At 46.0% G+C, this 23,341-nt stretch overlaps 1 protein-coding gene across 7 annotated transcripts in view; it reads left to right on the top strand.

Annotated features, from left to right (window-relative positions):
• The window catches only part of KREMEN1 (kringle containing transmembrane protein 1), an 81,257-nt gene that overhangs the window by 14,378 nt on the left and 43,538 nt on the right, over positions 1-23,341 (top strand). For 5 of the 7 annotated variants that reach the window (XM_081542831.1, XM_081542832.1, XM_081542830.1 and 2 more), the window contains exons 2-3: positions 3,980-4,142; positions 8,239-8,330. In XM_081542831.1, coding sequence (XP_081398957.1) covers positions 3,980-4,142; positions 8,239-8,330 — 255 coding nt within the window. The remainder of the gene's footprint in view (positions 1-3,979; positions 4,143-8,238; positions 8,331-23,341) is intronic. The other 2 variants (XM_081542833.1, XM_081542834.1) reach the window with 2 other exon arrangements.

Below are 23,341 nucleotides of genomic sequence, written 5' to 3'. Positions count from 1 at the left end.
TACCTTCAAAATACATCCAGAGTGCAGCCACTTCTTCCCACCCTTTAGCTGCCAGTCAGGCCCAGGCCACCCTTCTTTCCAGCCCATCGTCTGCAGCAGCCACCTAGGGTCCCCTTGCCACGTGCTTGGCATGCTTTCCACAGCTCTTCCTCCACCCGGCAACTGCAGTTCTGCTAAAGGATAAATCTGATCACGTCACTTCTCTGCTCAAAGCCCTCCGATGACTTCCTCTCACTCTTAGAACAAAAGCCAAAATCTAACTTATATGACCTTCAAGACCTTACATGTCCTGGTCTTGCCTGGCCCCTCCTCCTCTTCATGTCCCACCCACCCTTCTCCACACACTCGCCCTACTCTGGCTGGGTCAGAGGAGTGGCCTTGCACTTTCCCAAAGAGTCCATATGCAGTTTTCCGGGTTTGTGCCTGCCATGCCCTCTACCCAGAAAGCCCTTGTTGTGTCATTTACTGTTTGCTTCCTCTTCTTGTCCACATCTTTGCACAAACATCTCCTTTCCAGGCCCTTCCTAAAAGAGAACCCCCACCATTCCACCTCCATCCCCTTACTCCATTTTCCCTTGTTGCACCCAGCACTGGCTAGCATTGACTTTGATTGGTGTATTATGAGTGTGAAGCCCTGTTAGCACGTGAATGCAGAGTGTTCACCACATGGTCCCAGTGCTGTGAACAGTGCCAGACACATAGTAAGTGTTGAATAAATATTTGTTGAATGAATTAATGAATAATATCCTGGACATTAGATTTATCTCCTTGGCTCGTTCTCTTTCACCGAATGCATAAATATTACAACCAGCCATGTGATACTTTATTTTTTATTGGTTTAAGCCTCTCCTTGCTTGTCTAGCCAAGGCTTAGGTCAGTTTCCCAGCAGTAGGAAACAAGGTGGGCAGGGTCCCCATTACCTAGTGCTGCTGCTGCTGCTAAGTCGCTTCAGTCATGTCCGACTCTGTGCGACCCCATAGACGGCAGCCCACCAGGCTCCGCCGTCCCTGGGATTCTCTAGGCAAGAACACTGAAGTGGGTTGCCATTTCCTTCCCCAATGCATGAAAGTAAAAGTGAAAGTGAAGTCGCTCGGTCTTAGTGACCCCATGGACTGCAGCCTACCAGGCTCCTCCGTCCATGGGATCTTCCAGGCGAGAGTACTGGAGTGGGTTGCCATTGCCGTCTCCCCCATTACCTAGTACCCACCCTGGTATTCTGATGAAATCAAGATGCACACATAATTGTAATCCAGAATGTTCACATTTGTTTTTCTTGGTCCCCCCTCCCCCTCAACACACACACAATTGACATGCACTGGGCAAGTCTGCTCAAAAAATAATTGTCAAATCTGGTAACACTGCCTCAGTTTCCCGAGTATAATTAAGAACAAGACTGGGTCTGGGAGAAGCAGACTAAAGCCAACAGGCATGCTCGTACCCATCCCATCTCTCAGATGCCACCTCATCCCGTTCCAGAGGGCTGGCCCTTGTATGGATGGCCACCGCGTTCTTCTTCAGATCAAGTCATCAGGGAACACTGACCCACTGCCCTGCAAATTGCTGTCTACTGCTAAGGCTTTCCGTTGGTCAGCCTGCATTTCTGGCTCCCAAGCCCCTCGTCAGTCACTTTCAATAGGGGAAAAAGATGTATTAACACATAGAAATTAAGATTCTAGTAACTGGCAGAGATTGGCATGATGTTCTTAGAATCATCGCCAGGGCAGATTTTTAGAAATATAGGTTCCCAGGTCCTGCGCTAACCCTGAGACTGGGTAGGGCTCTGATGTGGCAAGACCACATTCACTCACACACACACGCACACACACACTCAGTCTCTCTCTTTCTCCAGCAGATTGTGTATATTCCTAGTGATGATAAGTGCTATGAAGGAAACAAATGAAGGGCAGAAAAACAGGAGTGGAGACAGTGGGGAAGGGTTTTCTGAGGAGGTAATGTTTAGTCTGTGATGGGAAGTATTAGGGGAAGAACTTTTCGGGCAGGAAATAGTGTGGTGTGTTTATAGAATTAAAAGCAGAAGAATGTGACTGGAGCACAGCACACGATGAGGGGAGAGCTCGGCGGTGGGGAGAGGGCCTGGGGCTGCATCTCACGGGCTTCACAGACGGGTGAAGGCTCTGGGTTTTGCTCCCAGTGCTCACGTCTCTCTGGGAGTTTTGAGCCCTGTGTGGAGAATGAGCTGTTGGGAGCACGAAAGTGGATGCCGTGGGACCTGAATCGGACCATATTGTCCTCCCATGGCGAACGGGACAAAGGTGGCAGCGCCCGAGATGAGAGGGTAGTTTCAGGAACACATTTGACAGAAGTCAACAGGACTCAACTATGAGAGGAAACAGGGTGAGGGAGAGCATGGGAAAGCCAGGGTGATGCCAAGGGGTTCTGTCAGAGGTAGCATAGAGTGTGATTACGTGCCTTAGTTGCCTCATCTGTAAAATGGGAGTGTTAAGGACTCCAGGCTGGGCTGGTGATGAGCTGATGTGAAGCACTTAGAGCAGAGCCTGGGACTCAGTAGAACCCCACGTAAACATCAGCGGTGATGTGGATGGTGGTGATTCATCCAAGGTCACGCAGCTGTTTGGCATCAGGTCTGGGACCTGTGGGTTTTCTGCTATACTGAGCTGTCTCCTTCAATTACCTTTGAACCTTTTTAATTCGTGCACACTCTTGGTGAAGGGTTTGGTTGACTCAGAACATGATGAGTCGCCCTTCTCACAACGTGTAGGTGAAGTGCGAGGGTGTCCTGTGCAGCCTGGGGTTCCCGGTTATTTTGGCTGTCCATAAAACCGTGCCATTCTGGGCAAAACACAGGGCCCAGATTGGGAGAGGAAGCGGGTACAGGAAGAGAGATGGTCTGCAGGTAGGTTTCAGATACATTTCAGAGTATAGACCTGCCTGTGTTATGCACATGCTGAGGTCGGAGGAGGAGCACGCCCCACATTGGGAGCCGGAGGTGTGAGTCCTTCATGCCGGAAGTCGTGGGTCAGCACATGCCAGGAGAGGGAAAGGAACAGAGCCAAGAATGTTAGCAAAACTCCCCCAGATTGTCAGGTCCCTAGGGATACATCTTAAAGAAGTGTTTGAAGTGCTTCTATCTGTCAGTTTGAACTAAGCTAATTTTCGGAAATCGCTCTTTGTACTGTGCCTTTCTCATGAACCTCTGCGAATGTAATGCATGCAATATGTGTGGGGAAAATCCTCTCAGCCAAGGTTCCCATCCAACCCTCCCCCCTCCCCCCACGAAGTCCGAAAGGCAGATTTTAGAAGCACAATTGTTGCACCTGCAAGGATTTTGTCATCAGACCATGCTGAACATGTCCTATAGGAAGGAATTTCAGAAGGAGGTGAAAGAAAATGCCAGCTCAGCGCCCGCTCCCTCCTGTTGACTGTCTGTTTTGTGGCACCTCCGTCTCAAGCAGCGTGGGGAGGACTGTTCTTCATTACCAGGGAATGTGAGTCATTCTCAGACCCGTGTGATTGGGATTCCAAAGCGTTGCTGTATCCGATGGTCTTATTAAATCCAAGCGTCAGTGCAGCCTTGCAGATCGTAGAGGAGAGCTCAGTTAGAGCTGGCGCCCTGGTTCCAGTTACCACGCGGAGACGCTGGCGGTGCAGTGACCCCCTCTGAGCACCCAGAGTTCCTCACAGACGGCTCCCAGATTTGGGGGTTTTCCCGGTTCATTTCATGGGCTTCAATACATTTCAGTTCCCTGTTTGTATCCTAGCTGGGATCTGTATACTTTCGGGGAAAATGTCCTTGTGTCTGCAGACAAGCAAGCGCCAAGAGGAGCCTGGCCTTTGGAGGGTACCCAGCCCTACCAATGTTCAACCCGCTGTGTCCCGGATCCAGCAAGACGCTACCCATTTCCAGCTCCATCCAAACAAAACAAGACATCAAGCACAGAGGGAGGAAGCTATAGATGTCGCCAGAAATTTAGTTTGTTCTGCCTTTTCTTTCTCCTAGAATGTTTCACAGCCAACGGTGCAGATTACAGGGGAACGCAGAACTGGACGGCACTGCAAGGTGGGAAGCCATGTCTGTTCTGGAACGAGACTTTCCAGCATCCTTACAACACTCTGAAGTACCCCAACGGGGAGGGGGGCGTGGGCGAGCATAACTACTGCAGGTAAGACCCTCCTCCAGTCTCTTCCCACCTTGCTCACAACTAGGCAAAGCTTTGTCTTCCCTTTGGCCAACTCAGAAGGCCTTTCTTGTTACTATTTTAGAAACGTTTCTCCCAAAACTGTGTGCTCATGTGCACACAAACACACACAAACACAAAATCTCTTTTCAACTTGGGGCTCTTTGATGCTGGTTTTCAGAGCTGTGCTTTCCTGTCTGGTGACTTCCATGTCTCTTTGGGAGGGTTTCCTTTGTTGGCGCTGCCACCAGAAGACTCAGCTTCTTAAGCTGCCGTGGACGTTGTGGGCAAGCGGAGCACTGTCTGCAGCCCGAACCTCCCTCTGCTTCTGAGCAAAGGAAGATGCCCTGTGTTGTCCCACCTTCTGCCAGCCCAGGACCACCTTGCTCTGGGAGCAGATGTAGCCAGCAGATTTGTGCTGTTTCTTTCCTCTCAGTATACTCAGGTGTTTCTTTGCTCTTTCACCTGCTGTCTGACCCTCATAGGGGCTGAACTCCATGGTGCTTCAAGTGTGTACTTGTGATTGTCGGGGGAGACGATCCATGGCTTTGACCAGATCCTCAAAGTTGTCAGTGATCCAAACCAGGTTGAGAATCGCTGGTCAGTAGGGACCAGAGCACCTTTGGGTATAGCTACGTCTTAGGTATTTATACCCAGGGTCCTGGTTACATGACTCATGGTTCAGCCATGTGCTGAATTTAATTATTATTAGGGCAGGTACAAAGGCAGCCTCTTGAGCCACTGGTGCAGGGAAAAACAACCACTGAGCTACTCTTTGAGCCACACACTCTGCCCCCAGTTCTAGCAGAATGTTAGATCTCAATGGGCTCTCAATGGGATCTCAATGTTGAGTTCATGGGATCTCAACCATGGCACTGTTGACCCAGCTGAGACAACATATTTATACCTGCACTGCACGGGCTCCAGTGTTTACCTGCTGCCCTCCCCAGGTACCTTTGCGCACATCTAGGACCCTTGTGCTTATCTTGAAGTCTCCAGGCCTATAGTCCGTGTTGTCTTCATGTCTTTGCTTCCCCTCGGTTCTAATGGACACCAGCTGGCCATTCCCTCATAGCTGCTAGTGCACTGTTTTTCAGTTTGCTATTTGATTGCTGTTTTTTATATGTTACATTTTATTGTTTGTTATAGAAATATTAAAAGGTTATTAAAAAAATTTCTCAAACACCACAGATATATATATATGTAGTTTAAATAAAGTCCCCATTTTACCTCTTCCCTCCCAAATCCTCTCCAAGGCCTTCTTCCCAGAGATAACAGTTTGTTTATATACTGCTTCACATTTTGCTATCTTTTGCATTTTAGCGTTAATGTTCAGTTCAGTTCAGTCGCTCAGTCGTGTCCGACTCATTGCGACCCTATGAATCGCAGCACTCCAGGCCTCCCTGTCCATCACCAACTCCCAGAGTTTGCCCAAACTCACGTCCATCGAGTCGGTGATGCCATCCAGCCATCTCATCCTCTGTCGTCCCCTTCTCCTCCTGCCCCCAATCCTTCCCAGCATCAGGGTCTTTTCCAATGAGTCAACTCTTCGCATGAGGTGGCCAAAGTATTGGAGTTTCAGCTTCAACATCAGTCCTTCCAATGAATGTTACACATGCTCATTAAATAATCCTTTTACATTTTATTTTCAAAGTTGTACATGATCATTAATTTTTTTCTTTCATATTTAAAAGAAATGAACCCCACTCCACTTCTGGCTTATTTCCTTCCCCTAGTTTTTCTATTGGGAATAGTTGGCGTGGGTTAAGAAGAGTATTTAGGAAGAGAAACCAGTGTTTATTTTTTGTTTTATCTTCTTGTTCTAAACTATCTCTTGGTATTAGGCTGTTGGTTTATTCTGTTTTTCTGTTGCCTTCTATCAAGCAACTCTTCTCAGACGTGCTCCTGTTTTTAAATCTGATTTTAAATTTCCCATGAGGTTTAATTTACATGAAAAAAAAAATCTTTTCTTATAGCTTAGCACCCAGTTCCACCACTAGGCTCCCACACATGCACCAGTCAATATCCATTAAGAAAACAGTAAGCGCCAGGAGCACCACTTTCCTCCCGAGCTTTGGCTGGCCGCAGGCCTCTCCTTTGATTTGGTGAAGTGTACCAGACCTGACCGAACCGTTTATCGTTCAAAAAAGGGACACTGAAATTACTGATGCTTATCACATCAGAGAGCCTCGGGACCTTTTGTTTTAGCACTGCAGCGAGTCAAAGATGAATTTGCTTGTTCTTTCTTAACCTATTCTGATGCTTTTCAGAATGGTTTTGACTCTGATAACAAACAGTTGTTTTCGAAAGCCTTTACAAATCCTACATCAAAGCCAAACCCCGAATAGAGGGAGGAAAATGACAGTGAAATGCTGTCTAAAGAAGGGCTTTGTACAAGGTCTCCAACTTTGATTTCTCAGCTGACACCCGACACCGTGTTTGTCTTACGTGATGTGTCCGATGCCATCCCAGTCGCGACGTCTGAGAGATGGCGAGTGATGGGAATGGGCTTCTCTGGGCTCCGCGTATCTGGGTTGGGGGTGGGAGGACAGAGAGGCCGGGACAGCAGGGTTGGTGCTGGCACCTGCCTTTGGGCACAAAAAATAAAAGGACCCTTTGTGCTTCAGGGTGGCTTATCTTCTGGGCCACACAATAGGCTGATCCCTCCCAGGCCTGATAGGGGCTGCTGCAAAAGCTTAGGCCGCAGGGTCTTTATGCCCATTTCCGGCCTAACCGGAGTGTCAGGTTTCCAGCCTTCTGAGTCCAAATAAAGGGAGCTTGAAAAGCAACGGGAGAGGCAAGGCTTTTCTGTGTGTCCACTAACCCCTGCCATCTTTTGCTGTGTTTCAGCAGCACTGCCCATTATTGTCGTGGCATCTCAGAGTTGAAAAGACCTTAAAGGCATTTATTCCAGGCCACTCGTTTAGAAATGTGAAATAAGTCTTTTGCAATTATTACTGCCATGTCAGAAGCTGATACCAGGATAACAGGACTCTATGTTCTGACTGAGACTCTCTGGTGTAGTTTTCTTTAGAAGTTTCTGAGAAGTTAGTATTTTGATGTGAAAATAGGACCCATTTCTATCACACATGAGTTGACTAGCCTGATCCTGTTGAAAAGTTGTCAGTGGAGTCTGGATCATGTGAATTTTATTTTATTGTTTAAAAGTCACACAGTGTTCACTCTAGAAGACATAAGAAAATAAACAAAATCAGAAAAGAAAAACATTAGAATTATTAATACCTATAGTCCCATCATCTAGAGATACTTTCAAGGGTCTGGTGTGTATCCATCCCTAAATATATCTTTTCAAAAATGGGATTGTTGTCATGCATCGTGTTTTAGAACTGCCTTTAAAAAAAAAAACCTAACAAGACGTTGTGAATATCTTTCCATGTTAATAAATGTGTCTCTATACCACATTTTTACCAGCTGTCTAGCTTTCCCTTATATGGACATATTTATTCAACCAACCTTTAATTGTTGTTTCTAACTTTTTTGCATTGTGAAAATGCTGTGGTGAACATCTTTGTAAGTAAAGATTTCCTTAGAATACAGCATTGAAAGAGAAATTGTGCAGTAAAGGGGGTTTTGCCTATCTTCAGGACCTTTGGCTTGTAACCACCAAGTCTCCTTCCTGACCATTTGCCCCATTCGTGTGTTTATTTATCCACAGTTCTATGCCTACCTGTGCTCTCCCAGTCGTGGGATCGCCGTGTTCACAGTTAAGGTGCCAGGGCTGTTTGGCATCATCTATTCAATGGTCAGTTGTCCCAGTCACACTGCAGTGAATTCGTGTAAACACACTTCGCCTTTGCTCATTCCCCACCCCCACCCTCAAGCTCTGAAGTTTCTATGGCAGTGCATTGTGTTGTTTTTGTAGTATTACCACTTTCTTCTTCTTCATGAGAGGTGGTATTAAGATACATATGAATTATTAGAAACAACACAGAAGCTGAAGATTTTTTGTCTGTTTGGTTTGGTTTTGGTGGGGGTTGGGGGTTGGTAAAACTGAGAAGCAATGAGCCAGTTGACTTAAAACAAAGGGAGTGTTACCGGGTGTGTCCTTTTCCCTCCCCAGAAACCCAGACGGTGACGTGAGCCCCTGGTGCTACGTGGCGGAGCACGAGGACGGCGTCTACTGGAAGTACTGCGAGATCCCCACCTGCCAGAGTAAGACTCTGACACCCCCTTGGCCCCGAGCACTAGGCTTTCGGAGTGGAGGCCAGTGGTGGGGCGGCAGGGAGGGCAGGTAGTGCAGGCAGGTGGGCTTCCTGGAGCAGGTGGGGGAAAAGCCACCTGGGCTGAAGATTTTCACTTCTCCCAGGGAGGCTTTTTGGGAAGGAGACCCTCAGGTTCTCTCAGGAACCCCTTCCCTCCATGGATAAGCCCAGAACTTCACCTCCCGCTGGCTTTCCTCACACCGATTCTTTCATGGGTAGAGATGGCACCAGCTTGGTAGCAGTCCAGAAAAAGAAACGGTACCTTCCATTTTGGGGAATTAATTTTAAAAAATGAGGGAATTCCCTGGCAGTCCAGTGGTTAGGACTCAGCACTCTCACTTCTGGGGCCTGAGTTCAATCCCTAGTCGGGAAACTAAGATTCCCACGGGGTGTGGCCAATTTTTTTTTTTTTAAGAATGAACGAAGAGCCTTTTATTGACAGTAAAACTAAGTTGTGACTCTACTTACTGTTTAGATTTGATGTGCTGTGTCCCCTGAAAGCTGGTGTTCAGTAAATGTCTAATTAGATACCTTCAAAACCAATGTGATAGCTCCTTTCCTCATATTAGCATAAAGATGTTCTATTGTTATATTATAATAGCTCACAATTTGTCACTCTCTACTACTGGAAAACCCACTTTCTTCAGCCTTTTAGCACAAGATCTGTCTTCTAATCTGTTCATTCCTTCATTGCCTGTTCGGTGTTTATTATATGTAAAGGCAGAAAGGTATCTTGACCCTCAGGGCATATGTGATGTGTCAAAGGATCTTAGAAAGATACTTGAAAACTAGGTTGAAAATGTTGTGGGACGATTTAACATACGGAAATCAAAACTAAATGTGATAACCATAAGGCATTTATTTACTAATCGGTGTTTATAATATCTTGTTAGATATGCCAGATGAATAGAGTTTCTCAGTTCTTAGAGCTGAAGGAAAAGACTGCTCTTTCATAATAATCCTACCCGAATTTTTTCCCTCATGATATAAATCTACCCTTTGCCCTGCCTTCTCTCCCACTCCGCAGGTCAGGAAGGGGTATGGAGGTCCAAGTGGGACCCAAGACTCTCTCCCCATGCCCACCTCAGCAGTCAGAATTCTGCTGCCTCAGGTGGACCAGTGCTCACTTTTCGTGAGCTAAACTTTCGCACATCTCACTACTGCCCAGCAGTTAGGCCCTCATTTCCCTGTCTTTCCAGCCTGATATACCTTGATTCAGCTCCCCCAAATTGAGAAAACAGTAAAGACTAGAAGAGGCTTTTGCCCAGGCTGCTTAATCAAATTTTTAAAATGAAAAACATCTCTTTTGGCTCTAGTTATGTGAAGAAGGAAGGGGCAGGGGGAGAGGAAAGCAGATTTTCCTCGGTCCATTTGTTCTGCACAATGATGGTCTTTTAGTACCAGCCTATGTCATTCTCTCAGGAACGGCGAAGAGGGGGTTTCAGTCCGGGTACTTTTATTTGGAAAGATAATCCTCAACTCTCATTTATAAAATATAATTTGGGCCAATGGGAGCAGACTCATGTGGTCACTGAGACTGAGTTCCAAAGTAGAGAATTCCAACAAAACAGTAGGAACCACCTAGGTCCCCTCTAATTTGTAATATTTGTCACATGTGTCTCACTGTTCCAAAAAAGAAAGACTAAATATCATTTTTCTTAAAGGCGCTTTCACAACCCTCTCAGAGCTTCTAAAGCTGGCCTTGAAATGGTCAAGGTGGGAAGACACACAGAAGTTGGGAATGAGAACTGGGAGCCCTTGGTTTAGAGCGGTGGGAGGAGGGAGCAGTATCTAGCTTTGGTCCTTTGGAAAACCCTTCTGTTCACCCTGTGGGCACCAGGGTCCCCACCGAGCCGGGCCTCAGACCTTGAGTCTGCAAGGACACTGTGCTTTTAATGTGTCAGATTAACAGAGTGAGAAAACCTCCTAAGCTGTTTGCAGCAGGAGACCTTGGTAATTGCCTGATGGACTCAACTAAGATCCAGCCTGCCTATTTTAGGCCAGTTTTGCCCTATTTCTGGATGTGGAGTCATAATTTTCATGAATAATACTAACCCTCTGTGTGAAGCCCGCTATTCATGATCAGCATTGAACTTGTCATACAGGAAAAGGCCTGTGACATGATCAGATTCCTGGAAAGTTCATATCTGAATATAACAGACCCAGCAGGAGCCAGGGGGAATGAATGTTTAGGGACAAAGCCGAGTGTGGTTGAATGGTGGGCCATTGTGTGGAGACCGGAATCTCTGTTACGCAGAGAGCTAAAATGAGCGGGCAGGCAGAGACCAAGTCTGATTCAAAAGGGAGCAAAGAGAGATCTGAACTACGCTCTTGACCTATGGAGCCCGGATCAGAACTTACTGTTAAAAGGAGAACAACCCCCAGGAAATTGGATTTGCTCTTCAAACTGCTTCTGCCAATATGTTTCTCAGAAACCCCATTCTATCACAGAGAGAAGAAATACAGATTTTTAAAAGGAAATCCCAACACCAAGTTTACCATCCCTGTTTGTCCCGCCTCCTGAATCTCTTAAGTCCTGTTGACTACCGAACAGGAAATCATTTGGCTTAATGTCCAGCCTTTGCGTGTCTGTCTCTTGTTAAATAGTCAGCCTCACCAGTCCTATTCCTGTTTATTTCATTGCTTTTGAGGGACAGGTACTTTAATACCCTGCATGGCTTTTGCTTTGTTCTCTTTTACCTACAGATTCTTTATAAAAGTTTCGTACAGTTTTTGAAACTAAGTAGTCTAGTTGGGGGAGAGCAGAACCTGCAAATGGTATTTAAAGACAAATATGATTTTCTTCACATTGCTGATTAGAGCCTGAGGCCACAGGCATGAGAAATTTATCATATCAGCTCCAAGAGCTATTTTTGGTTTGCGATAAAATTTTCACCTGATTTCTACACACTCAACTATAAAAATTCCCCTTCGAATTAGGGAAATTTGAATCCTGACAATGTTAGATTATATTAAGGAATCACTGTTAACTTGAATAGGTACAGTAATGGCATGCATATAGAGAGAGCCCTTTTAAATTACAAATACACACTGAAGTTATAGTATATCTGAGATTTGTTTTAAGTTATCTAGCCTTCCAAAGAGTGAGTGGGTGGGGCGGGGGTGGGGGAAACAGATGAAATAAGAATGTTTTTTCTAAAGTGGTTATTTGTTAATGCTGGGTAAGGGCTCATATTCTTTCCTACTTTTTGTGTACGCTTGAAAGTTTCAATTACAAAAAATAGTTTTTGTAATACTGAAAAAATTTGTAATATTTAAATTTTAAACTGAATGTGTAAACACATTCAAAGTATCCAGATTCAAGTGTGTAACATGACTCACCTAAACTGTACTTTTTAAACATAGTTCACAGGTATTTGGGTTAGTTATTAAACTTATAATAAGTTTAATATTGTTAGTTATTAAAGTTATTTAAAATTAATTATTAAAGTTTAAAATCACAAGGACCTTAGAAGTGATTAGCTGTGACAAATGACATTATTTAAGCTCTAACCATATATCAGGCCTTTACACAGTAGGGGACACAGGGGTGGCCTAGTCTGCAGCCCATGGGGAGCCCCTAGTTTAGAACTGAAGGCAGTACATAAACAGATGAGCACATGCGAGATGCTCTGCATACGTGAGATGAACAAAACGACGGGAGCACTGAAGAGGGGGGTCTGCTCTGCACAGGGGGGTGGCAGGACTGCTTTGCCAGAGGGCTTCTGGAAGAAGTAGGGCCTTAGTGCGGGGCTTCTCCCACTTTACGGTACCTACCATCACCAGGGAGCTTATTAACATGCAGGTTCTCATCCAGTAGCTCTGGGACAGACCTGGGATTCTGTGTTTCTAACAGGCCCCTGGGATGCTGGCACTGCAGGACCACACTTTAAGCAGCCAGGTTAGGGTTGGGTGGAGGGAAAAGTTAGCATGTGTGCACATACACACGTGAATTCTCATGCACATCAGTGTTGCTAAGACATCGGTTTTAAGAAAAAAGGTCAGGAAATGAGGTCTGAGAAAAATTAGACGGGGCCAGATCATGGTCTGGGTACAAAACCTGACCCAGAAAGACGACAGTGATGAGCCCTGGGGGAGTGTCAGGGTCAGAAGGAAGCCCTTCTCCATCACTTCCTAAGCCTCTGTGTCGGGGATTTGGAGCGTTGTTCCTCCCTCCTAATCCATGAGAAGTTCTCTCCTGGTGGCATCATTCTCCCAGACTTGCCCTCGGAGGACGCCAGCAACAGCACCTCTGCCACTTGGGACCTTTGATCGGTGACCTCACTGGCTTAAGTTCCGTTTAATTAGATGAGACCCTGACTTTGATCAAACAGATTTGTTGTTCCTTACAGAAATGCAACCCAAAAGAGCAGGATTTGAAAGCTTCTAATTGTGATCCCTAATAAGAGTTTTTAAAGTTCAATTTTAGTATATGTGCTCCCAAAGCGAACACTAGAGTTTTTAAACTTCAGACTTTGAGTAAAAAGCCAGGGGCTCTTTGGCAATGATGGTCAAGGCAGGTTCTCAACTACAGAAAATGTTTTGCTTTTGTCAGCTGTTGTTGCATTTTAATGTCAGCACTGATTTTTAAATGTTTTAGCTTTTTTCAGTTATTATTGAGTACCTCATATGTGTAAAGCACTTATGTTCACGTTACCTTATTAACCTTTTCAGCAATTCTGTGAAGCAGGTGGTGTGTTCCCTCCCTCCTGCCCGCCTTGGTCAGATGAGAAAATGAAGCTGGAGTGGTTAAGTGATTTGATGAGGGTTAGCCTCTGAGCCAAGTAGGATTTGAGTTTAGGACTCCTCATGGCGAGACCAACCAGTGCCCTTTCCCGCCAGGAGTTATGAATAGCCCCACTTCCTTTACTTCCTTAAAAGTGGGGGGCTTGGGGTGGAACCAAGCTACAGTTGAGGTCATTCTTGAGAATTTTCCTTTGGGGATTGTTTGGGAATTTGAGTTTGAAATTCTGATAGTATGCTGAATTATTAGGATTGCCTTTTCGACATTGGGGAAACCAAAGGATTAACTCAGTGGCGACAGAGGGTCTGCAGTTCAAGCTGTTAGCTCCAAGCCATTCTCTTTTCTCCTCTGAGTTTGGGAAATCCCAGGCCCCAGGAGTAAGCAGGCTGCAATGGTATCCAGGAAGCATTTACTGCAGGCAGAGCCACTCTGGACACTGTTGGGCCTGTCTCCATGGGTGTTCCCGGCCCAGCTGTTCTCAGCTGGGAAGGGGCTCCCCACAGGTGGACCCTTGGCATGAAACCACACATCAGTGGCCTTGTCCCAGCCTCAGCGTCTCTCCCAACATCGTGTTCCCATTGCTCTGAACTTCACCTTGAAAAAGACACATCTCTGCACGTCACTAACACTTTACAGCTAAATAATGAAACCTCAAACTGTAGCCCATAGCCAAAGCAATATTGAAATTGAAATGAACATTAATACTGTACTTTACTCAATCTCATTTTTCACCTTTTCTCTCTTTGAAACTACAATTATATAACCATTTTATTTAAGTGAACCCTTTTAGATTACCAGAATTAGCGGTCAGAATCCTGTTTTTATGATTTATTTTTTATGTTTGTTCTCCCAACTGGACTAAACTGTTCAAATATAAGCACAGGTTCTGGAATCTCTGTGAAGGACAGACCTTAAGGTGGTGGGGACCCGAGGTTTCTTTGAAACCTGTATTTGCTCAGTGGGCTCTCTCGTTTTACTTGGACTGTATGTCTGTTTACGGAGGGGTGCTGATAGAATTTACGGGGGCTTTCCCCCCTCAAGCCATGTATTTTAACAGTCTTCCACAGCCCCTCACATAGTGCAGGCTGTAACAGTTTAGTTCAATCGCTCAGTCGTGTCCAACTCTTTGTGACCGCACGGACTGCAGCATGCCAGGCTTCCCTGTCCAACACCAATTCCTGGAGCTTGCTCAAACACATGTCCATCGAGTTGGTGATGCCATCCAACTATCTCATCCTCTGTCGTTTCCTTCTTCTCCTGCCTTCAATCTTTCCTAACATCAGGGTCTTTTCCAGTGAGTCAGTTCTTTGCATCAGGTGGCCAAAGTATCCGTCCTTCCGATGAATATTCAGGACTGATTTCCTTTAAGATTGACTGATTTGATCTCCTTGCAGTCCAGGGGACTCTCAAGAGTTTTCTGTAACATCACAGTTCAAAAGCATCAGTTCTTCAGCGCTCAGCTTTCTTTATAGTCCAACTCTCACATCCATACATGACTACTGGAAAAACCATAGCTTTGACTAGGCAGACCTTTGTTGGCAAAGTAATGTCTCTGCTTTTTAGTATGCTATCTAGATTGGTCATAGCTTTTCTTCCAAGAAGCAAGTGTCTTTTAATTTCATGGCTGCAGTCACCATCTACAGTGATTTTGGAGCCCCCCCCAAATAAAGTCTGTCACTGTTTCCATTGTTTCCTCATCTCTTTGCCATGAAGTGATGGGACCAGATGCAGGCTGTAATAGATGCTCACCAAATATTCTTGCTGATGTGATTGTCATATCTCTTCCAGTAAGAGACAACACAAGCCAGTAGAAAGAACTCGGCCTCCAAGGTCCTCCACCTTAGGTTGAAATCATCACTTGCTTATAGCTCACAGCAAAATGACTCTCCCCTCTTAGCCTTGGTCTCCTCATCTCTACCTTCCAGGGTCATTTTGAAGATTAAATGAGTAAAATACACATGTCTCTGAGTCCAGGGACCTAGCAGAGGGTAGGCAGAAAAGTACAGGCAGAGACCGTGGTGGCCTGTGCTGCTTCCAAGGCGTGGACTACCACTGGCATGTTCCTGATATCCAATTCCTAAACAGGTTCTTCCCAACCTTCATTTTATTGCTGTCCGGTCCTGCATTATCTGATTGGCCCCAGGGCCCTGGAGTGTGCCTCAACTGCTTGCCCCGAGGCTGTTCCCTTGGGAGCCTGGTGTGACCCTGTGCTCAGAGAACACCAGAGGCCCTGCATTCCTCTGACAGTGCAGTTTTATGGTTTCAGAACAGGCATATCTCGATTACTCATTGTTTTTGGCAGTGGATATTATTTAATTTCTCATTAAAAAATTCAGACTTTCTGAACCAAGTGGACATTTTCCTCAGTGACAGTTATATATGTTGCATTTCCAAAATATTCTAAAGCATATTAATAGCTTAAAAAGGGGAAATCATTCAGATCAGTAAGGACAATTTTACTGATAATCCTTATACCAACAGTGGCCTGTAAAAAATACACATGAACATAAGGAATAGTCCCACCCTCAATCTTATGATGTAATTAGGAATCTGAGCTATAAACACAGGGGAAAATTGGAGACCAGCCACCAATTATATAAATAAGATTGAGTTATGCAGTAGAGAGCTGTGAGTTTTTGACATTGAGAGGGCTCGGTGAGGGTTGGGGAGCTGGAGGCATCATTAGGGAGAAAGGCCAGTGGGGCTGGAGGGGTCAGGGCCCTGCAGGTCAGGGAACAAACAGCTGGACAGAGATGCAGAGGAAGGGCACGGGACTGCTGTGCGTGTCGGTGGGAGTTGCACTGCCCAAGGAAAGGAGCAGACAGAGAGGAACTGGGTGGGAACCTTGAAAGCCAGGGCTGATTAGATTGGGGCTCACATACAGGGAAAGCCCTCCTCATTCAGGAAGATGGGCCCAGTGTCTGTTACAGGGTGGAGGGAGGAGGGATGTTTGGGGAGGGGAGGATAGGCATAGATTTCTAAACGGAGGGATGAGGGCCTGGGCTATGGTGGTGGCAGCGAGATCATGCAGGAAGGGTTCATCCAAGATGCATTTAGGAAGGAGTCAGAACTTGATGACAAGTGAAATACATATGGCATGAAACAGCAGGACGAATAAAGGATGCCTCTGTGGTTCTTTGCCTGGGATGCTTGTGGTGTCCAGAAAAAAAGTTCGAGTCAACAATCTGAGCTCTTCTTCCCAGAGACACAGTAGTACCATACTGTTCCTCCTGAACTCAAACTGACCTTCTGTCGAGTAAGGTGTTTCGGTTGTCTGTTACTGCGTCACAGGCCACCCCAAAGCCCTGGTGGCTTAAAACAACAACAGCTTGTCCTACCTCCTAAGTCTGTGGGTTGGTCGAGTTTCAGCTCGGCTGTGTTCCTCCTGCTCTCATCTGGGCTCAGTCAGGTGTCTGCATCCATTGGTCCTCTACTGGGGCTGGGATACCCACGGGATGTCCAGGATGGCCTCAGCCCCATACCTGGGCAACCTCTCTTTCCAGCGGCATGTATAGACCTCTTATAGGGTGGCCGGCCTCCAAGAGAAGCTGCCAGTCCTCTTAGGGGGTGAGCTCAGAAGTCCATCACATTCTATTAATCAAAGCAAGTCACAAGGTCAGTACTGATTCAAGAGGAGAGGAAATTGGTTCCAAGTTGAAAGTGGGGAGTCACACACATGTATGGGGAGGGAGAAAATGATTAGAGCCTCCTTTGGAGACAGTCTACCACATTCTATCCCCAGAAATTAACTTTCAAAGAAGGAACTCCTGCCAGAGGAGAACTGTCTCTGTGATGCATCAGGGTCGTATGGGGGTCAGGATCCTTAGGAACTTTTCCTGCCTTCCCCAAGGGTAAAATTTCATAGGGGAAGACAAGGCCTTGTTTACTTACTTATTTGGGTGAGTCGCTGTGAGACTCAGAGACATGAGTAGAAGAATCAGAGTGACTGAAAATGAGAACTGATATTTAGAAATAAAGTTGTAGAGGTAGAGGGACTTCCCTTGAGGTCCAATGGTTATGACTCCATGCTTTTACTTGCATGGGGCTTGGTTTGGATCTCTGGTCAGAGAACTATGATCCTGCATGTTGCACGGCGTGGCCAAAAAAAAAAAAAAAGTTGCAGAGTTAGAATGGGGCCATGTTATGGTAGGACTTGGACCAAGCTGGCAACTGTCAGGTTTTTAATGGAAGTTGTAGGTGGACAGGATGGGATACAGGGTGCTCATGGTCATGGGCTGAGAGTATGGAATGATCCACACCTAACCTATTGATGCTCTGAGGGAAGTCTTTGAAATGACTGGTCATCTGATAGGACTATCAATGGCATCATCTCATGTGTACTTAGTTCCTTATTCCCATCTCCTCCAGAAGAGAGAATTCAGCTCCTGAGGCACCAGTGTGGAGGCAGAAGGTAGTTAATGACATTATATTGCTTAAAATAATTAGCCTCACCCCCCCCCCCCCCCCGCCTTCTGTAGTGGGAAACTCATTGCTTGTTCTTGGGAACTTTCCCATCGAGGAGTTAGTAGAAGCCAGTATACATATATCGTTTCGGTGTTTTGTTAATACTTCCAAACAGTGTGCATTGAAAACAGAATCACTTATTTGTTTTCATAAAATTCTCCCAATGCACTTCATCATACATTAGTGATCAGAAATGAGATGTAATTTCCCAGTCCCTGCCCACAAGACCTGAGTAGGACCTGACTGTAAGTTGAAGGAAGATTCGCCCTAACTCCTGGATTGTGCAAGAATGAACTGCCGTTGGGTTTGATTGATTATAGACGGGTTGTGGTGTGGTGTATCCGAAGGCTATTGAATGCAATTTACAGTGCTTAATAAAAAATCTTTGTTTTTTAGTATGAAAAAGTAAAACAAGCAGTTGCTGCGTAGTTTCGGAAGAGCCAGATTTTATTTGTAAGAAAATATAAAAGGTGTTCCCCAGAGCCAGGGCAGAGTTTTTAAAATGCAAGAGACAAACTTTGCTTCCAGTTTCTTAAACAGATCTCTCAGATTTGGCAGTAGAGAACACAATGATGGATCAGGACTTCTTATGCAAATTACCAGCTGAAGATTTTTATTCAAACTGAACTTTTACAATGAAGGGCAGGCTTTCTTCTTTGTCAGGAATTGTCTGCAAGGAATAGAACTCACTCAAGCTAACTTGAGCGCAAGAGATTTATTGGAAGGGCATTGGGAGAATATCACAGAATCCAATCCCTGTGTCCCAGAACCTGGGAAGGAGGTGCCCACACTTACCATCTGTCTGTGGGGCCGCATGGTCTCCCTCTCTGCCCCTCTCTGTCAGTATGACGTCCATTCTTCTTCTTTGTGGACCAGCAGAATCAGTTCACTTATCCACTCACGTGGCCCAAATGTGGCTTGTTGCCTTAATCCAGGCTTGACCAAACCCTGCAAGTCCCGGTGCCTGCAGTTCACTGCCTGGAATCCTAGTTCCAACTTCTGGGAGAGGGAGTCTGGTGACCCCAGTGGGGGTCAGCAGTGGCCAAGGATGGGGCTCATAGGCCTGCCCCCAGCCAACAGCAGGTCCTCCGAGACAGTGGTTCTCAGAGAAGGGCTGTTGGCCATGGAGGCCCTGTGGAGGTGTGAGCTGCACCATCACAGTGAGACCATAGTTATATCCAGTTGTAAAGGCTGTTTAGCAAGTCCGCACGGTTGCTTCCCAACAGTTGCTTGTGGCAGTGAGAAGACAGTAGTTCCTGGGTTAAGCTGAAGAGAGAACCATCTTCCCTCAGCTACCTCTAAAACTTTTACCCCTGTCAAGAACCCTGAACCTCTGAAAAGGTTGTTGGTAATTAACTGTCACATTTTAAAGCACCGAGTGTGGTAAACAAGGGGTCCATTTATATTTTCAGATGATTTTTAAAAATTGAACGTGTGGAAGCCTCTTTGGTAAGAGAAAAAAAATGCATGACCAAGCCACAGGACTTTAAAGTGGTCTTGAAAGTAAAAAAGGAATTTGAGAACAAATATCCTTTTACAAATTGACTTTCCCTCCCCGCTTCTGGGAAGAACTCAGGGTGGGACACGGTCTGGAAATCCACTCAGCTGACCAGTCATGCTTTTGAAGACGACAATGACGTGTCTTCTCTGGCGAGACTTGGAGCCACACTTTCCAGTGAGAGTCAGAGGCAGCGACAGCCCTCAAAGGCTGGCCTTGCTGTGCAGAGTGCCAAGGGACTAACGTGTCTGCAGATTTAGCCCTTCTTCTTAGGGAGTCACTTTCATTTAGCTCCCAGACTGGCCTTATCAGGAGAGGGACGCCAAGGAAAAAGCCGTGGAGTGAGCATTCCCCATCTGGAGCTGACCTCTGCTCTCCAGGGAGAACAGCCTCTCGTGTATCCCTACTCAGGGCCCTTAGCCTGGCCGAACTGTGGCTTCTTCTCAGTCACCTAGGAAACCCATCTCCTGTCTGCCTTCCTGAAAGGGCTCTGGGTTTGATGGGAAACGCTTGCATGGCATTGCACTGGATCTACCCAGATGTAGAGGTTAACGTTTTAATATCTGAAATCAAATCCAGTTTTCTGAGATAACTGCCTTTTATCTTATCTTTTAATTCAATGCTGTTTTACTCTTCTATTAACCCAGCAGGTTATTCTGGTTTGTGTGGGAAATGATGAAAGCCTTTTGTATGAAATGATAACAAACAGCATTTATTCAGCACATACTATATTGCCAGGCCTTGTGGTGTTTACTTTATTTACATTATCTAATTTTAATTCTCACAAGAACCCTTTGAGGCCCGTATCACCCACTGTGGATGAACCGGAGCTTAGAAAGGCTGTGGCAGAGAGACCGAATTTCATCCTGGGGTCCATTTGTCAAAAGCCCACATTTGTGATTGTTGCAAAACGCTGGTTGCTTCTGGACAGGTGATGGTAGCACCAGCAGCCTTCAGAGCATTGCCAAGAACTGGGAAGTAGGCAAACAAAAGCTCTGAGCTACTGTATGGACAGCTGAAATTGAGAAGGAAATATAGAGGCCTTCCCTCTTTCAGAAACTATTCTTATTTTCCACATGGTTCTAATAAGCTCGATAGTTTTGTTCTAAGCCTACTTAGTTTTTAGTGTTAATCGCTCAGTTGTGTCTGACTCTTTGCAACCCCATGGACTAATGTCCACCAGGCTCCTCTGTCCACAGAACTCTCCAGACAAGAATATTGGAGTGGGTTGCCATTTCCTTCTCCAGGGGTTCTTCCCGAACCCAGGATCAAACCTGGGTCTCTTGCATTGTAGGCAGATTCTTTGCCATCTGAGCCACCAGTGAAGTCCATAAGCCTAAGCATAAGCAGCAGCAAATTAAGAAGATAAGCCAAGACCACAGGCACTGACAGTAGCAAGTAGACACTAAGACTCCCTCCAGTGCTAATGTTCTGAGGGTTCAGCAGCCCCAGCTGTAACCATGGAGACAGATTAACTATTAGAGTCGGACACAAGAACACAGAAAAGCACACAGTCTGGGACCATTTAGTGACATACATCTGGTGACCCCAAGCCACCAGAAACAAAGTACGTAGGTTAAACTAAGTGTTTTTTTTAATTATCGAATGCATTTTAGAAAAGTTTCATCCAAAATGAGGAAGATAGAATTTTACCTTTTAAAGTTAACCTCTAATGGAGAACCTGGTTATCTGGAGTGGTGTTTCTAGGTAGCCAAAGAGGACAGTGAGGAGTCAAAACCTAAGTGGACATCAAGATGCAGGTCAGCTCTCCTCTCTGCTCTGCACTCTTGACTCCCTGCTGCCTGACAGGTACCTTAACACACACTCTCCATGAGTTCAGCTGGCAACGTGGAACACATTTGTTCATTGAGCACCCAGCTTCAGGGCACCCACTGTATGGCTGGGACCATGCCAGGCCCTGGGAATACAGTGGTGTGCAGAAGATAGAGTCCGGCCCTTAAGTTCATGATTAATCGATGAAGGAGACATAAACAGATGTTTAGAATCGGGTTTTGCACAGGCTGCTACAGGAGCACACCACAGGGGCGTGCAGCCTTTGCTCTGGAGTGGGAGGGCGACGGGAGGCCCGCGGGGCTTCCTGAGGGGAATGATGCGCAGGCTGCTATCGTAAGCAGAGAAGAGGATTCTAAGCAAAAGGAGCAGCTTGTATGAAAGGCCAGAGGCCAGAGAGCCATGCGCATGTTCGGGCAACTTTCAGATACACTATAATGTATCTTGGGTTTCATATAGAATGTGAGCTGAGGGACAGAGAGAGGGGTCCTGCTGAGGGGGTGGGATAGAGGAACAGCATAGATCAGGTAGGGCCTTGGGTCCCACGTGAGAGAGTTTGGACTTCATCCTGGAGGACGCGACCTGGGAGCTCTGACCGTTTCAGAAAGGGCCCCTGCATACCTCTGTAGCTCCTGCTGCCTTCCTGTCTTTCACTGGTCACACTCACTTCTTTGTGTTCCTACAAAAACCAAGGTCCTTCTTGCCTTAGGCCTTTGCCCTTGGCTTTCCTTCTGCCTGGAATGTACTGTAAAGTTATTCTGGTTGCAGTGTACTAACTAGATTAGAGTAGGGTGAGCCTAGAAACAGGGAGATGGAATAGGAGGCTGATAGAATAGTCTGAGTGGGAGAGGTGTGTGTTCTCAGTCATGTCTGACTCTGCATCCCCAAGGATTGTAGCCCACCAGGCTCCCCTGTCCATTGAATTTTCCAGGCAAGAATAGTGGAGCACGTTTCCACTTCCTATTTCAGGGGATCTTCCTGGCCCTAGGATTGAATCCACATCTCTCGTGTCTCCTGCATTGGCGGGCGGATTCTTTACCACTAGCACCACCTGGGAAGCCCCAAATGGGAGGGGAGAGTGGCCTAAACCAGGGAAATAGCAGCCTGGATAGAGATGGGGACAGGTGTCTGAAGTATTTTAGGAGGTAGAATTGACAGTGTCTGGCAGGCAATTGACTTGGTGTCAAGGATGATACTAAGGCCATCGTTGTTCAGACGGATGGAGCAGCAGCATGATGTGGGCTGGTTTCCAGTGCTCTATCTCCTTGGGGTGTTCTGGGGCCTCACTGCCCTACTGGAACTGAACATGAGCTCCCTGAATTTGCTCACCGAATTGTTGTGAATAAACCTGATAGGTTCCAGCTGCATCCACGCAAACCACGACCTTGTTTATGTCTAATGTTAACATTTATGATTCTGTGCCTTGGGCTGTCTATAAATGAATACATAATAACATGCCTATTTGTGAGCATGGAATGGAATAAATGAGACAGAAATCAGAGTAGATGACCAAGATGATCACGATCAAGTAGCTCTTATTAAAAACCATTAAACGCATGCTTCAGGTTTCCATGTGTAAGGCCCCTTTAACAAGCTCGGCTTATATGATACACCCCTAACTAGAGATGCTTAGCTCACTGCATTTGTTTAAACTCTAAAGCCCAGCCATTCCCAAGCCAGGCCCCCACTGAACACTGAACTCCTACTGCCTGGATCTTTTCTGTTTACATTTGCTACTATAGAGATTTGGTTTGTTTCCGAAAGATGCATTTTAACATTTATGTGGTGAGCCACATTTGTTATATTTGACCCATGTGTGACGCAAGGGAGAAGAGTAACCACTTGGCTTAGATGGGGGAGGGTGACTCTTTGGGTTAGCTTCCTGCCAGCTGGTTAGACGTAGATGGTGGCAGAAATTGAAAAGTGTATATGTGTGTGTGTGTGCACGTGTGTGTATTTTTATGTGCCAAAAACTAGTATGGGTATACAGTTTACTCAATTGGACCGTGCTGCTTTCCAGTCTTAAACAAAAAGTGCCTTCTAAGAATCTATATGTCTCACTTTGGAATTGGATAATATGTAACTCTGACTGGCTTAGAAGTGCTTCTAGGACCAGACCTCATTCATGTCTTATATCTTGAGTGATATAAACTGTAAGGAGCCAAATAGAGACAATAGGGAAAGGGCTTCATCTGATGGTGGAGTGATTTCATAAATTAATAACACAGATGAAAAACTAAGGGACAGAGAGGTCCATTTGTCCATTGTTGTTTAGTCGCTAAGTCATGTCCGACTCTTTGTGACCCCATGAACTGTAGCCCACCAGGCTTCTCTGTCCATGGGATTTCCCAGGCGAGAATACTGGAGTGGATTGCCATTTCCTTCTCCAAGGGATCTTCCCAACCCAGGGATTGACCCTGTGTGTCCTGCATTGGCAGGCAGATTCTTTACCGCTGAGCCACCT

Source organism: Giraffa tippelskirchi, chromosome 11 (assembly GCF_054371585.1).
Source record: "Giraffa tippelskirchi isolate mGirTip1 chromosome 11, T2T-mGirTip1v1.2.pri, whole genome shotgun sequence".
In the NCBI taxonomy this organism is placed as follows: Eukaryota; Metazoa; Chordata; class Mammalia; order Artiodactyla; family Giraffidae; genus Giraffa; species Giraffa tippelskirchi.
The sequence above is the reverse complement of the archived record's forward strand: the minus strand, read 5'-3'. Positions and strand labels throughout refer to the sequence as shown.